The sequence below is a fragment of the Melanotaenia boesemani genome, chromosome 14 (genome assembly GCF_017639745.1).
Source record: "Melanotaenia boesemani isolate fMelBoe1 chromosome 14, fMelBoe1.pri, whole genome shotgun sequence".
Classification (NCBI taxonomy): domain Eukaryota; kingdom Metazoa; phylum Chordata; class Actinopteri; order Atheriniformes; family Melanotaeniidae; genus Melanotaenia; species Melanotaenia boesemani.
The window spans coordinates 17887991-17904040 of NC_055695.1; the positions used below are offsets into that span (position 1 = coordinate 17887991).

Sequence of the window (16050 nt, forward strand, 5' to 3'; positions counted from 1 at the left end):
ATGCCTGCCAGCACAGACACGAAGCAGGAACATAGGAGCCCTGAAAGGGATAGAGATGGGAGTGACGATGAGGAAGATGAAGATGAGATTCAAGAGGTCCATATCACTGAGGAAGAGGAGGAGGAGGACAAGGATCCTGCTAGAGATGGTGTGGAGTTTGAGTGGGAGTCAGGTAGCACAGATGTGGACTCAAGTGGTTCTGCCGCGGACATGCATGCAGTCGTTATGCGGAGTACGGACCGAGGACAGCGGGAAGAAGAGGCGGACTCGATAAGCAGCAGAACCCCTTCTGGGCTGGAGTCTAACCCAGATGAGGACCTCCAGTGGGCAGAGCGGAATAGGCTGAGCGAAAACACCCGACTGGCCACCCGGTATGCAGTGAGGATCTTCAGAGAGTACCTCAGTGAAAAAGCCCAAAATCCAGACTTTGAAACTCTGGACAAGAATGCGCTCTGCGCTGTGCTGCGCTCTTTTTATGCTGAGGCGCGCTCCAAAAGTGGACAGGTGTACAGCAAGTCCTCCCTCATCAGCATCAGAAGTTCATTGAACCGATACCTAAACGACCCCCCTTACTGCCGTACCTTAGACCTCACCAAAGACCCGGAGCTGCGCAGCGCCAATCTGACCCTGGCTGCGGTGATACGGAGGCTGGAGGAGCAAGGCGCCGGTCCCGTGGTGCAGAAACAAGCCATCACGCGCTCAGATCTACAGAAATTATACGACTCCTCTGTCTTCAACAGCGACACTCCGTTCGGACTCCTAAACAAAGTTTGGTTCGAGACTTGTATGTATTTCTGCACCAGGGGCAGAGAGAACCAACGGGAGCTGGAGGAGGACTCGTTCGGTTTGGCCGTGGATGAAGATGGGAAAAAGTTTGTCTATTTTAAGGCTCTTGGACCGTACCACAAGTCCCGCTCCGCAGCCTGGACCAAGAAGCATCCAGAAACAGATGAGGATACCTTGCCACGAATGTACGAGACTGGTACAGATAAGTGCCCATATGCAAGTTTTGTCCAGTACGTGTCCAAACGGAACCCAGTCTGCAGGGCATTCTTTCAGCGCCCCAGGGACCACTGCTGCGCGAGCGATGTGACGTGGTATGAGAACAAAGCCATCGGAAAAAACCTGTTGGGCACAAGGATGCAGATGTTATCGCGCGCTGCCAAGCTCTCCAAGACTTACACTAACCACTGCATCGGCGCCGTGTCCATAGCAACGCTCAACAGCATCGTGGGTGCCAAGGGCTTCAGAGTGACAACCACGCTTTACGTTGCCTCGGAGACAGCCAACGGCCACGCGCAGTCCCACTTCCGCTTGGCTATACCGTACGTGCACCAGCTCAGCGATGATTCGGATATTCATTCGCTTCGGATAACAACAGACACATCAGAAACGAAATTTAAGCCATCATCACCATCAACGGCAGCGAGGAGAGCCTGCGCCGAGGAGGATGCAGCAGCTCCCTCTGCCAAGAAGCTGTGCACGCGCCCTGTGGAGCGCGAGAAGTCGCCAGAGGAGCGGAAGGAGAAAGAGTTAGTGCCTTTAAGGGCCGCGGAGTCTCACATGACACCCCCGGACCTCCGATCGTCGACACAGGTAACACAAAAGCCTTCATGTGATCTTAAAAGTGAAACCTGACAGGTGATCTCTGACCGGGAAGTTGGGGTGTTGGTTTCACTTAGGCTATTGGAGGTGACCAGGACCCTAAATATGCAGCAGGTTCAACATAACCTGCCCAGGATACCTTTAATCCATCTTTAATCCAACTAACTGACTGTATAAATCAATAAATCAACCAAAATCACAGCCATATCAGTAAAACATGATATCTAACCGTTTATCATTGTGTTTTAATAAATGAGTTTGTTCATTCTTGAAATAGCCTATATGAGATTCATCAGTCTTAATTCTGTAAGATGCAACACTGACATTCAACAAAAAGGACTGTTGTCCAGTGATTTAAACAAATTTTAATAATTATTTATCAGATAAATGTGGGCATAAAAATTAACAGATTTAATGTTACACAGTTTGCTAAGTTTGATATGCACCGAGAGCAGAAAATATAGATTGTTGTACAAAAAAATAAAATACAAAATAGATTTAAGGTCAGCTCCAAATGCCTGAAAGTATGTTAGAACAAACTTTAATTATTCTGTTTTACACTACACAAGCATTCCTTTCTGAAAACACATCTCTACAGTTGCTCTTTTTTCTTGGTTTCCAGCATCAGTTGCCATGGTGATACAACCTGGTAAGAAATGAACTTTGTAGTACTAGAAATCCAGAACTGAACTTGAAGTTATCACTTAACCATTAATCTTAATTCATAGATGCTCAATGCCCTAGGATCTAGGATGTTCTTGAAAGTTTGTGTGGCTACATGTTCAAGACTTTTTACAACTTTTAAATGTTAGTACTTAATTATTTGGAAAAGTTCTACATTTAAAATTGAGAAATAGCCTATTAAAGCTATTTTAGTAAAACATAAAATTGTCAAGTAGCCTAAACTGACCTACTGATTTAAGAAGGCCTAGAATCTGGAAAATTAATCTAAGTACTTCAAGATTTTATAAGGTCACATCAACAAAAAGTTAAGTGGAAGGGAAAAGGGTGGAAGAAAAAAGTGCACAACCAGCAGGGATTAACTGCAGCCTGGAGAGAATCAACAGGAAAATTAGTTCTTCCTTCACAGGGAGTGGACTGAGGCTGGAGTTAGCGCTTTAAAGCCACCACACACATACGGATCCTGGACATGGGCTTCAAATTTCGTATTCCTCTTGTCAAGCTGCTCCTGAACAAAACACAGCGTTAGAAGCGTCTTACCTGGGCTAAAGAAAAAATGAACTGGTCCGTTGAGCAGTGGTCCAAAATGCTCTTTTATGATGAGCAACTTCTGCATCTCATTTGGAAATCAGTGTCCCAGAGTCTGGAGGAAGAATGGAGGCAACAATCCAAAACACTTAAAGAGCAGCGTGAAGTTTCTATAGTCTGTGTTGATATGGGGAGCCATATCATCTGCTGGTGTTGGTCCACTGTGCTTTATAAGTCCAGAGTCAACACAGGAGACAAGAATCAGGAGATTTTAGAGCACTCAATGCTTCCTTCATGACTATGCTCTTCAGATGGTCAACATTTCAGTATTCAGAATCCTATTTTTTATTGATTTCATGTAATATAATGTTCTGAGATTATGATTTTTGGGTTTTCATAAGCTGTAAGCCACAATAATCAAAATGATAATGAATCCTTGAAATATCTCACTTTACATGTAATGAGTCTATATAATACATTAGTTTCCTGTTTTAAGTTAAATTACTAAAAAAAATTCAATTTTTGTGCACTATTCATATTTTTGAGGTTCACCTGTAGTTTGATTGACAGTGGTCTGATAGCCAAATAAATAACTGCATAACTTTATTCTTTATTTACATTTTGTTAGATATTTGTAATACCATTCCTACAATGTAGTTGTTTAAAAGAACTGATCACAGTACACACTGATCAGGTCTAATTTTACTTCAAAAGATACAATAACACTTAGCAACAGTGATTAAAATCACTGACAGATGTCCACTTTTCCACCAGTGTACAAATAAAAGCAAACAGTTACAATGCACAGAAAGCTAGAATAAGATGTACATAAAAATCTGTATTTAGGTGAGAACATTTCTGTGTGTGCACGTGTCCATGCACCAGCACTATGTTGTATCTGTTCTGTCCTATCCCTTACATATCCACCTGATAGAACACATGCACAATAACCCATACAAACAGTTGCAATAACTTATAAGTGCAATAGTGAACTGGGAATCTGTACCACCTCTACTGTGTGCAATACTTGTTTATATTGTTTTATTAACTTATCTTATTGTTATTATTGTTAAATTTATTGCATTCTATTTGCCTCTATTTTGCTTTGTACCTGTATTTATTGTGTCTTGTGCTTGTCCTGCTTTACTGTTGGTGTTGTATTGCTACTCGTACCCAAATTTCCCTGAGGGCTCTCTGAAGGGATTAATAAAGTATTTCTATTCTATTCTATTCTATCCCTGTGTGTCCTAGGACAGCCGTGGCAGCAGCAGCATGTTGACTCACCAGCTGGCCTCCATGTCTCCTCTGGGGTCTACAGGTATTCCCACATCTGCCAAGCTCACCAAGACAAATGCACCGGTCCACATTGACGTAGGGGGACACATGTACACCAGTAGCCTGGCCACCCTCACCAGGTACCCAGAATCAAGGTGAGTGAAAGCCACACCTTGCTCAAAGACACTTGAACCCAAATCTTGCTAAAAACCCCACGATTCCCATTCCCTGTGTTAATTCTGCCTTGTTAACACAGGTTTATTAAAATTTCCTTTCAGTCAGAGCATACAGTCTCCTGTCTGACACCCTTCTCCTGCACTCTAGATATTGTTCCCACTTGGCTGCTTAAAGTAGTATTCCCCATAGTTAGCCCTGCTATCCTAAAAAAGTCTAGTATGTTTCTGGCCTCTGGTTCTTTTCCAGACAGTTTTGAACATGCCATTGTTCACCCACCACTAAAGAAACCTAATTTAAACCCCCTTATATTTAAGTAACATCAGACCTAAAACAATTTTCTACTTAAAGTCTCAACAGATATTTTATAGCTCAGACAATACTTGTTAAGGTGGACAATGACCTACTGCTGAGTCCACATAGGAGACTGATTTTAGTTGTCTTGGAATTAGGTGCTGTCTTTGGCACTGTTGATCAATAAATCATCCTTCAGCATTTGAAGTCCTGGGTTGGAATTTGTTCTTAGCTTATTATGCTCATATCTGTCCAACAGAACATTTTCTGGTCACACTATATAACTAAAACTTTTGCTATAAAATCAAGGTCAATCTTCAGATTTGTGGTGCATATATGATGGACAGGAGGTTGAGTCCAGAGAATTAGTTTAGGACACTTTGTTGAATGATTTGGAAATAAATGCCTCATATTAAATGTAAAGACAAATGAGATTACTGTGGATTTAAAGAAGTGTAGAATTAAGCTAATAACTATTTCTATCCTAGGAGAGGAGGAGGTGGTAGTTTTGTAGTTCAGCTGTACAACAGACTAAACTGGAGGCTGTTTACTTAAAAGAGACCAGACAGATGATACCTTTTTGAGGAAGCTTAGATCCTTCAGTGTTTGTAGGAAAATGCTGCATTTTTTTCTTTATGTCTGTTGGAAAGTTCAGTCTGCTTTCCAGCCATCTGTTGAAGCAGCAGCATCAGAGATGGAGACAAAGAAACTGATTAAGAAGGCTGGCTCTGTACTGGGGACTGATCTGCTGCTGAGGACAACTGTAGTAAGAGGAAAGCTGCCCTTTCAATGTATCTTGAGACTTTTTCAGCTGCACCAGGGAGTGTCATGAAATAAAACTCTGGCCTACAGTAATAGCCTTAAATTATGAGTACTTCATCTATAAAGACAAATTGCTCTTGTTATTGTGATTTCATTTATTTGTTTTATTTAGATCATAAACTTTTCTGACAAACTTCGACAATATTATTTATTTGGTGATTAATTATTTTTCTTTTATTCTTTTATCATGGTGTGAAGCAGTCTCTGTGTTTCTTGTTTTGGGCAGAATCGGTCGTCTCTTTGATGGAACGGAGCCCATAGTGTTGGACAGCCTGAAGCAGCACTATTTCATCGATCGAGATGGCCCAATGTTCCGCTACATACTTAACTTTCTCCGGACCTCTAAACTCCTCATCCCTGAGGACTTTAAAGTGAGTGTCTGTAGAGCTTGGATCAGGTACGACTACAGTTTATTACTGAGGGATTTGAGAGAAAGTAATGTTTCAGAAAAATGTTCAGGTTGTTAGATACCTTATAAACTCTAAAGGTTGTCTTTGTTTGGTTTTGTATTTTATATTTTGTCAACTTTTGGTATCCATTAATTATTTCAGTCATAATTTATTAAACGAATATTTGAAACATGGGGCATCGTCTACAGATTAAATCAGGCACCATGAAACAAACCTTTAACTTTTTAATCGAGCGAGCTCTGCATAATAAATAAAACAAAGTAAATGCTTAAGTATAGCATAATACATGAAACATACATGTATAAGCCTGACCTTTTCTCCTCTAATTTTCAGCAGCAGGCATGAAAATAAAAATGAGAATCAGTATGTTGCTTCCACTGACATTCACAAGTAGATCATTTTCAAACGAACATTAATTTGACTTAAGTTTTCAGCAATAATGCATCTATAAATGTATCATTTTATAATCTATAAAATAAAGGCTTGGGCAGTTTCTGTGGTGGCGCCCTCTGTGGCCATGGGTGGGCTGGCTCCTGGGGTGGACGGGTCTCCAAGATGTCATTTCCTCACAGCAACGTCAAGCCAGATGTTTATTTTTACGCCCGCATTCAGTTAAGAGACATAAATTAGTGGTTGGAGTTCAGGTTTGTGAAGAATAGGGAGTGAGGGAAAGAGGTAATGTACGTGTGTGATTGGGTGTGAAAGAGATTAAGGTCAGGTGTATGGAGGCTTATTTTATCTTCATTGTATTTTAATATGTATAAATTGTTTTTTTAATAGTTTTTTATTATATAAAGCACTTTGTGTTGCTCTTTGCATTAAAAGTGCTTTTAAAATAAAGTTTGATTTGATAAATGTGTTTGAGTGTCTATATATAGATAAAGATTTATGTGTATCTGTGTTCACAAGGGCGTTCAAGCAACTATAAGTGACAATTGCATGACTATGTCAGAAACTGATCTATTCTGTAAGTTCTTTAAAACCTTATATGTATTTCAAATTCAAACACGCTTATGTCATCACTCTACATTCAAGGCTTCCCCTTCAAAAAGGAGGGATTGTGGATATTGTGGTTGCAGCGATGCAACAGAGGTGAATATATTAATCATCAGACATTAAGTGTCCTTTTTTCCACATCTCCTTTTAAATAACTAAGCAACTAAACGTTCATGTGTCCACACCAGAAGAGTAATCCAGTCTTTTTTTTTTTTTTAGCAAAGATAAATTCTGACTATGTTAACAGGTGTGAGCATATGTTTACAGGCATCCAGGTGCCTATTTTTATGTGTTCTTCTCTGTTTTGCGTGTTGTGTGCAGGAATATTCCCTGCTGTATGAGGAGGCCACTTTCTTCCAGCTTGCTCCTCTACAGGCTGAGCTGGACCGATGGAGGACTGAGCAGGAGTGCAAGGGGAAGTGTCAAGAGTGTGAGTGCGTCGTGGTTCACATAGCTCCAGAGTTTGGTGAGAGGATAAGTGTGAGCACCCACCGAGCAGTGATAGAGGAGGTTTTTCCTGAGGTCAGAGACATTTTGTCCAACTCTCTGAACACCAGCTGGAACCAGGACTCCAAATGCATCATTCACTTCCCACTTAATGGATACTGCCACCTCAGCTCAGTTCAGGTAAAAATTACACTTTTTTTGTCTAGCATGGAGTAAAAATTAAGTTTTTATGATAAAAAGGTAGTAGTAGGTTATAAATTGAGCCACAACACAACAAAGACAAACAGGGTAAGATGCAGCACCAAACATGCCTACAGCCTGGAACACACTTCTTGGCCATCCGAGGTGACAGATCACCACCAAGTTGTAACTTTAACCATAAAACATCTGTACCAGATTTTAAAACCTCAACGGAAAGAAGCTGTCAGAACTTCCTCAGAGAATTATATAAATGTCTTGCTTCAAATCTCCTGGTCAAGTCCCACTTACCGTGTATGCTGCTACTTGGTTTTCATGTGACTGCAGGTATTGGAGCGGTTACAGCAAAGTGGCTTCTGCATCACCGGCTCGAGTGGTGGTGGGATGGACTCTTCTCAGTTTAGTGAATACATTCTACGGCGGGAGGTCCCAGGCAGCCATCACTCCACCTTTAAACCCATCAAACAGGAAACCCTGGACTCAACTGAGGCATCATGAATGCAGTGTTACAGTGAAATGTGACTGAATTTTACCGTCTTTGTTACTTTACACAGTTTCCAGATTATTAGAAAGTATCATCACTAATGAAAAAAAAAAGATTTTATTAAGAAAACCTCCATAAGTGCAGGGACTGATGAGGCATTAGAGGACAGGAATCATGTGTTAGCATTTAGACACTTTTTATAAAGATTACTAACAAGGTGTGCTCAGCATCATTACAACAAATTTTTTTCACAATGTGACATACTATCATACATATACAGAAAATTTTGAAAAAAAAAATGACAGCATGCGCTGTTTTTAGGTTAGTCCACTGGATTACACGTCTTTATAACATTATTTAAAGTAAAACAGTCTGATTTACACCCTGCTTTAATGCCTCCAGAGACGTTAAAACATGGAGCTAATGTAGTATAAACAGTACTGCAAAACTTATACCAGCACTTCAGAAAGTATGTATGTTGCTGTAATTTTGTATGTTGAATTGAAAAAAGCTGCTGAGGCCACAGGGCTCCTTGACACGCTCAAACTTAAGATGTTTCTTAGCATGTTCTTGCAGAAGTCTACAGATGGTTGCTTTGACTACATGCCTTTGCTTTTTTTTATCATTACATGTAAATGTACTATGACATGTTGAACACAAATGTCCAATCCACTCAGTTTTCTTGTCATATTTTATGCACTTAACTTAATGATTATAGAAGCTGCTGGATACAATTAGGTGCTGCAGCAGAGACTAAGAATCTTATTAAAAATTTGTCATTTTTTTCCATTTTCTTTAGATTTCTAAAAACTTTTTGTTTTAGTATTATTGACTTTTGAGTGGAAACGACATACTTTTTAAATTGGACTAAATTGAGCAGAATTAGATATGAATATATTTTGAGTTTGTCACATCACAGGAAAAGTGTTCTTTGAATCACCTGATGAATGATTAAAATGATCACTGAGTAGATTAAATTAGTTAGAAAGGAGCAACATCTCTGTTCTGAGATGCTGGGCACATCTCTGATGAGAATTGTGATTGACAGGTTTCAGGCCAACATAAATGAATGGCACAAATGAGGCAAACAACCAAACCAAACTGCTGGGATGTGAAATTGCAGTTAAACTCTGCAGAAATTAAACATTTTATTCATTCTCTAGCTGTGGACTTACACTCTCATTACAAGTATAACCGCTTAGGTGGAAACATGAGGACACTTCAGGCTGCAGGAGTGTCAGTCCAGCTCTGACAAATTGCCACAGCAGTGAGCTGGTTAATCAAAGCTGTCTCTGGTAAAAGCACCAGGTAATTAAGGAGGAAGGTATTGATGTTGATCCTAAATTCTCTTACACACTCTGCACTTTTCATGCCATCTCCAATAATGTGCATTGTTCTCTAAACTTTTGTAACATTATAAAATCTGTATATTGGTGATTTTAAATACCAATTTACACCTGATAACTGCTGGGATAGCCTCCGAATTGGAGCAAGTCCATCCATCATTCCATTTTATATTCCCACTTATTCCAAAGCAGGGTCACAGAGGTGTTGGAGCCTATGCCGGAGCTGGAGTACCCACAGAGAAGCCACACATATGGTTTGAACATGCAATCTCCACACAGAAAGCTCCCAGCTGAGGCTCCAACCAGGAAACTTTCTTGCTGTGAGGCAATGGTGCTAACCACTACACCACTGCACAGCCCCATTTTAATGGTGTTAATTTAATAGTAATACAATTTTCAGTTCATACACACAATATCAGAATACTGTCTTAAAGTCAGTAATCTGAATTTTGCTGTGCATGAACACAGCCAGTGTGTATGTGCATGTGTAATGAGCATGTAGCACAAATGTTTCCGATACCTTTCCATAGTAAGCATGACAAAAATTTGTATAAGTCCACATTATCTACAACTCTAACTCATTTATGATTCAGAAATAATCAGCAGATCAGTGTGAACAGGTGAGCTCTTTGGTTTTGCTATCCAACAGACCTGCAGACTGCACAGATTAGAAAAGAACTAATTTCTTCTTTATTGAAAAAAAGCTGGAAGGATTCTAATGAATAAACATGCAGTTTTAATGCAGCTAATTCTATTGCAATAGTATTTCTATTGTAACCAGAAAAAAATATTTTTAAAAACAAAAACGAATATAAACATTTTGCTCCGCATTTAAACTGCTGCATTTTAGTGGATACAACAGATTCTGAATTGAAATTCTTATAATAGCTTTATATTGAGAACTGGTTATTAATTAAACTGTGATCCCCAACTGGAAACAAACTCAGTGTTGTGATATATAAAGATTATCAGGCCTTATAGATTGTTAACCTGTCCCTTTATCTTAATCTGTCCCTGAACTCTCAGCTATCAGCTGTTTACTGTAAGAGAAATGAGGGGAAAGAAAACCCAAGCTTGATGGAACTGATTTAAGTTTAATAATGAAATATTAAACAAACAAATAAATAAATAAGAAACTCAAACTCAAGTTGGAACTGTACTTTTTCAACTCTTAACAAAACATGACTATTATAACCTTTTTCCACCCAAATATATTAACTGAAAAACCAAAAGTAACATAACTGATCCAGCATTACTGCTACTTCCCATCAACTAACAAAAAGATCATGTAACCAGAACAAAGTTCAGCAAAATGAGGAGAAAACAGATGAAAACATCCCAACATTCAAGATCATTTAGAACAAACTATTGATTATAATTAGACCGATTTAGTCGTTAAGTTACACCAATGACAACATTGCTTTGTAGAGGATGAGAGAGTGACGCAGGAAGGGTTCCTGCTCCATACACACCAGCAGATCCTTCAGCATCACTCGGGTCACTTTCCTAACATCCTGTCTGGGCAGCAGAGACACCTAAAACACACACACTGTAAGCTACATCATTTGTATATGTATATATTTTATGGGAAGGCTTTTGGAATTTTTTTTTCTGTGTGGGAGGAGGCTGGAGAACCTACACAAACACCCACACCCGAAACTGTACATTGTTACAAGGGTTTGCCAACTAATTCAGACAATACTACACATATACAAACACAGGAATCAAGAGGATTCCTGGAATAAATCCTTTATCCATTCCTGTCCAGTATGACCAGGTGTTTCTCTGATTAAATGTTTAGCAAAGCCTGATTTCTTACCTGACTTTCCATCTGATCCAAGGGTCTCTTTTTGCGAGGCCCAATGGCAGCCAGAGCAGTGATGTTAGCCTCTCTTTGCTGCAACTGAGCTGCTTCTATTTGTTGCAACTGTAAAACGGAAAACACGATGATAGTTGGATGGATACAATGAGGGTCAAATTGATGAATGGTTAAATAAAATTACACAGCAGTTCACATTTTACATCTGGACTCTTAGCATCTCTGACTGTAGGACACTGTGGCAGAACCATTATTCATAAAAGAACCACAGACAACTAAAGAACAGGTAAGAAAGTCTTTCAGCTCAAGATCAATGTTTTACTGAAATTAACAGAGAAAACAGAATAAAACATGTACACACCTCTCTAGCCCTTTGCTTGAGCTGCTGAAGCTGTGGATCCTCAGTGTGTGAGCGACTCTGTGATTAGAGACAGATCTACATTACGTGTGGAGCATTTTAAGCTCCAAATTGGGAAAATTGGGAAAGAAATTGAAGTCATACTGTGCAGTGGTTTTACAAAAAGGCTGGTGTGACCTAAACAGAATTAAAACAAAAGATAGATTCTGGCTGTAAGTCATGGAAACTTGTTTTTGCAACTTATCTGCAGGAAAATCCTATTTGAAACAGCACCTTCAGATAAAAGTGACGTACTTGAAGACCACAATGGAAATTTGGCATTTTCAGAAAATAAACGATATCAATAAATACAATATTTTTGTCTACCTTCTGTTGACCACCTTTACTATGCTAATGTTCCTCAGTCGCAAATTATTTAAGGCGAAGACTGTATTTGCAGTGGCTTGCAAAAGTAGCCAAATCCCTTGGTGTAAAAATATAGCCCAAAAGTCAGTATCTGAAGTTTTTTTCTTCAGGTATAACTATGATCTTAGCATATCCAGGCTTAAGACTGCACACGGGTGGACCTTGTTTACCCAATATTGTGACATCTGAATGTAATTAGTATTAGTTATTGTTTTTGTACATTATTTATCTGAAGGTTTTTATAGGGCAGTGCTAATATTTACTCAGTTTCTGATTAGTTCATTTATAGATCTGCAGGCATTAAAGCACTTTCAGAGGATTAGGTTTTTCCTGCTTAAAATATGTAAGACTAGTGTCTATATGCTTTTCTAGTATATGCTATTTTAAATTTTCCCAGGTTTATTATTTCATCATTTCATTTTATTCTTTTTTGTTTTGCCTTATTGAAGTCTAATTTCAGTCACACATGAAGACTGCCTTTCTGTCCCTGCTTACCTTGGCCAAACGCATTAGTGTGTATCTCTCCTCTTCATCTTTTCTTTTCTTCTTTAACATCTCAATTTCCTCCAGGAAGCGAAGCTGAGAGCGGACATCACTCACTTTGGTATGCCACTGATCCTCCTGTTGTTACAAAATAGTTTTCAGACTATTTTTGGCCTTCGTGTTATTTTGTCAGATGGTAATAAGTGTGAGAACCCAAAAGCAGCCAAACTGTAAATCCATGCTTACAGGTCAAATAGTCTGTACCTGAAGCAAAGTCAATAACTACCAATATATATGTGACCCATAATGTTTATTTGAAAAAGGACATATTACACACACACACACACACACACACACACACACACACACACACACACACATCTATATCTATATATATAGATATAGATATATGTGAGTTGTTCTCAGATATCACCCAAACAACTGAGCTGATCTACCGTTTTCCATCTTTTTTGTATATAATATGGTTCTGATCCATATTTACTTCATCAGAGACGGAGTCAAACAGCATCCTGGATGCTCCTGCTGCCACCAGCAGCCCTTGCCGCATCAATCAGGTAAATAAAACAGCTTTAATGCACATAAAAGATCTGTTCTTGATTTAATAGAGATAACAAAAGTCAAATGTAAACAGGCTTATATACTTATTTAACAGAACTGATTCTAAGAGCAGACTCAGTCATTTCAATGGAACTTAAACTTAATTTTTTAATTTCATTTGAAATGACTGCTATTAACTTGTGCACTCCTGGACAATTGAGAATTTTACACTATGTATTATAACTTTATTAGCATCCTTGTTTATAACTTGTTTTTTTTATTCTAAAATGCTTATCTATTCAGCAACTAAACCAGAACCAGCATCAACCACTATCAGCCAGTACCAGCCAGTTGCCAGCACCCTGTGCCATCCCTGGACCTGGTAAAAAAAACAAACAAAAAAACAAACAAAAAAAAAAACATTCTATTGCATTGTACAGGCATTTTGTTGAGTTTTTATATTACAATTCAAAATATTTTATTTTAGTTGATGTGTTAAGTATCTGTCTCCACCCTCCCTGTTTTTCCATGAAATAGAAAAAGGGCTGACACTCTTCTGGCTGCTGTGCAGGACAAGCTGTTAGATGCTGAACAGCAGAGGCAAAGCGATGCAGCTTCAACATGCTGCAGGTCTTCCAGGAACAGAGCGAGCGGCTGGACGGGCAGAACTGAAGCCAGCGGAGATCTGTGATGGAGGATCTCTGGGTGTAATGGACAGGATGGCAGGAAAAGCCAAAGTGATATGATCATCATATACGCACATGTAAACAGCTCTTTCTGCACGGCTGTATTCACTATAAAAAAAAATAAATATATATATATATATATATATATATACACAATACTCAGATAAAATAAACTAACCTTGGTGATGTCTGCTAAAGTGTTGACTCTGGGCCTTCATCGATCAGGAAATTCACCTGTTTTTGCAACCCTTCACAGGAGACACCAAAAAGGCCACATTTTCGTGGTGTCAGGAAGGACATTAGACCAGGCTGAACAGGGTTTGAGGGGAAGTGCATCTGAAGAAGACAGAGGAAAAAGAGATTAGATAAAATTAAGCTGTGTGTATTTTTATACCAGTCTTTATAAACCAAACAACAAAAAACTATAGGAAAAACAAAACAAGTTTTGGACCTAAGGGAAAATAATGTGATAAATAGTATCTGCTGTGCAAAATCAAAACTGTAGTGCATCCTGATCTTCTTGCTTGCTGGCGGGGAAGGGACCAAAAGACAACTGAGAGTTTGTGCAGGTCTTTTTTGCAGGCAGCAGTCATCTCATTGTACACACCCCTCTCTTTATGCACAAGCTCAAGATGATCCTGCTGCTTCTTGACTGCTTCAGATTTTCTCTCCTCTGAAAGGTTTGCACTCCTTAGCAGCTGGTTGTTATTCTGTTGGCACTGCCAGCAGAGATCCGTACGGGGCCTGCAGCTTCTGATGTGCAGGAGTAGCTGCTTCCACAGTGCCTTAAAGCTTAATTTACAAATTGCACGCTCCACTGAAAAGACAGGTGATTATTATTTATGTGTTTATTTATTATGTATCATTTACTATTTATAATTTATTTGTTATTTTTACACATACCAAGCTCCTTAGCAGACTTTATGTAGAGACACCACACTGAGGCCTTGGACACATGAGTTGGCAGTAACTTCACAAGCAAATCCCTTTGCCCAGGATGTCGGCCAGCCAGCATGATGGCTTTGTTTTCAGCGTAGCTCTTTATAAATTCCACAGCTCTGTTGATCTGTTCATGGCTAATAAACCTGTGTGTCTATGGTCGTTGGCTCTTCTTCCTTAAACGTGGTCTTACCCCATTCTCATCAAAGTCAGTCAATGTGTCCTTGCCAATTCTAAAAAAGGCAAACAAAGAAAATACTTCTTTCAGATTTTGGTACATTCAGATTATGGTTCATGCTAACAGGCAGTTTAGCTTGTAAAGCAATCACTTTGGGGCAGTTTGGATGCATACATCCACAGAGGTGTAATGTAACAAAGTATTAATGCTTCATTTTTGTACTTATATTTTAGTTACTTTCTACAAAATAAAATAATAAATTAAAAAACATGCACCCAAAGCTGCAGTATGCATAAAGTATGGCCCTGACTTGTACTAGCACTCAGAGGGACTTTAACTTTTACTTGGGCCATTTTCTAATAAAGAATATGTACCTCTACTAAAGTGACTACGTTTACATGACACCTAAATACCTTGCTACATCATTAGCACTACAGTCAACACTTTTTTTTCGGTACATGAGTGTGTTAGCACATCATCACGGTTTTCTGTTATTCCAATTAATACCAGTAGCTCACATTTCACACCTAAACATCCCATTAACACTTATGTGATTGCAGTTTCGATGTGTACATAATTTTGCATTGTAAAACTCACCCCATGAGAAACTGAAAAGTATTCCTGCAGGCTTCATTGCCTCCGATCATATAAGAGGTTCTGGGATGCTTTCTTTACGTCAGGGGCTTCTTGGTAAATGTAGTCATCAAAGTTACGAATCTTCTCTGTCTCTCTTTATTTGTCTTTAAATGTTAAAGTAGAGAAAGCTCTGATATCTTATGGTCCAGCTCCTCCAAAGCGAGTCCAATGGATTCTTCGTCTTCCTCATCTTCCGCTAAGGTCAGCTCTAGATTAGGGATGTTCTCCAGTGTCCATCTTCATTCAACGATGTAAACACAAGCAGCTTCCTGAATAGTAATATGAGCTCCTGGCTTGAACAGCTGCTTAAGTAGCCATGTGCTTTCACTTGAATGTGCTGTTGACTGGCTGAAGAAACCGATTATATATATATATATATATATATATATATATATATATATATATATATATATATATGTGTGTGTGTGTGTGTGTGTGTGTGTGTGTGTGTGTGTGTGTGTGTGTGTGTGTGTATAAAATCAAAGAAGGATGAAATGTTCAGGATTTACTATTCAAAAGCACTCTGAGCAGGAGACTTTCATCTCTGCTTCAAGACCAGACTGAAAATAACGTGTAAAGCTGCTGCTGGCTGATCTCGCCCTGGCTTACCGTCAGATGACTACTAATGCCTATTTATGAGGAGTGTGGACAAAAACATTTAAAAAGTACTCTAACATGATTTAGATTGTACATTTTTGTTTTAATTGGAGAACAGTCAGCGCTGCTAG

At 39.0% G+C, this 16050-nt stretch overlaps 2 protein-coding genes across 7 annotated transcripts in view; one reads left to right on the top strand and one right to left on the bottom strand.

Moving 5' to 3' along the window:
- LOC121653454 lies at positions 1-8429 on the top strand. 2 transcript variants are annotated; one of them, XM_042006959.1, is made up of 5 exons: positions 1-1596; positions 4066-4244; positions 5606-5750; positions 7107-7412; positions 7758-8429. In XM_042006959.1, the coding sequence occupies exons 1-5, from the start codon at positions 1-3 to the stop codon at positions 7926-7928; spliced, it is 2397 nt and encodes a 798-aa protein (XP_041862893.1). In that variant the 3' UTR covers positions 7929-8429. The 2 variants fall into 2 exon arrangements, with proteins under 2 accessions (XP_041862893.1, XP_041862895.1); XM_042006961.1 differs by lacking the exon at positions 7758-8429 and having other exon boundaries at positions 5606-5776; positions 7107-7328.
- Positions 7799-16050, bottom strand: part of LOC121653455 (transcription initiation factor TFIID subunit 4-like) — a 26699-nt gene continuing 18447 nt past the window's right edge. For 4 of the 5 annotated variants that reach the window (XM_042006963.1, XM_042006964.1, XM_042006965.1 and 1 more), the window contains 4 exons: positions 12338-12463; positions 11441-11497; positions 11080-11187; positions 10350-10795 (listed from right to left, as the gene is read on the bottom strand). In XM_042006963.1, coding sequence (XP_041862897.1) covers positions 10661-10795; positions 11080-11187; positions 11441-11497; positions 12338-12463 — 426 coding nt within the window. In that variant the 3' untranslated portion in view covers positions 10350-10660. Of the gene's footprint in view, positions 7880-10349; positions 10796-11079; positions 11188-11440; positions 11498-12337; positions 12464-16050 lie in introns of those variants that run through there. The other variant, XM_042006966.1, reaches the window with a different exon arrangement.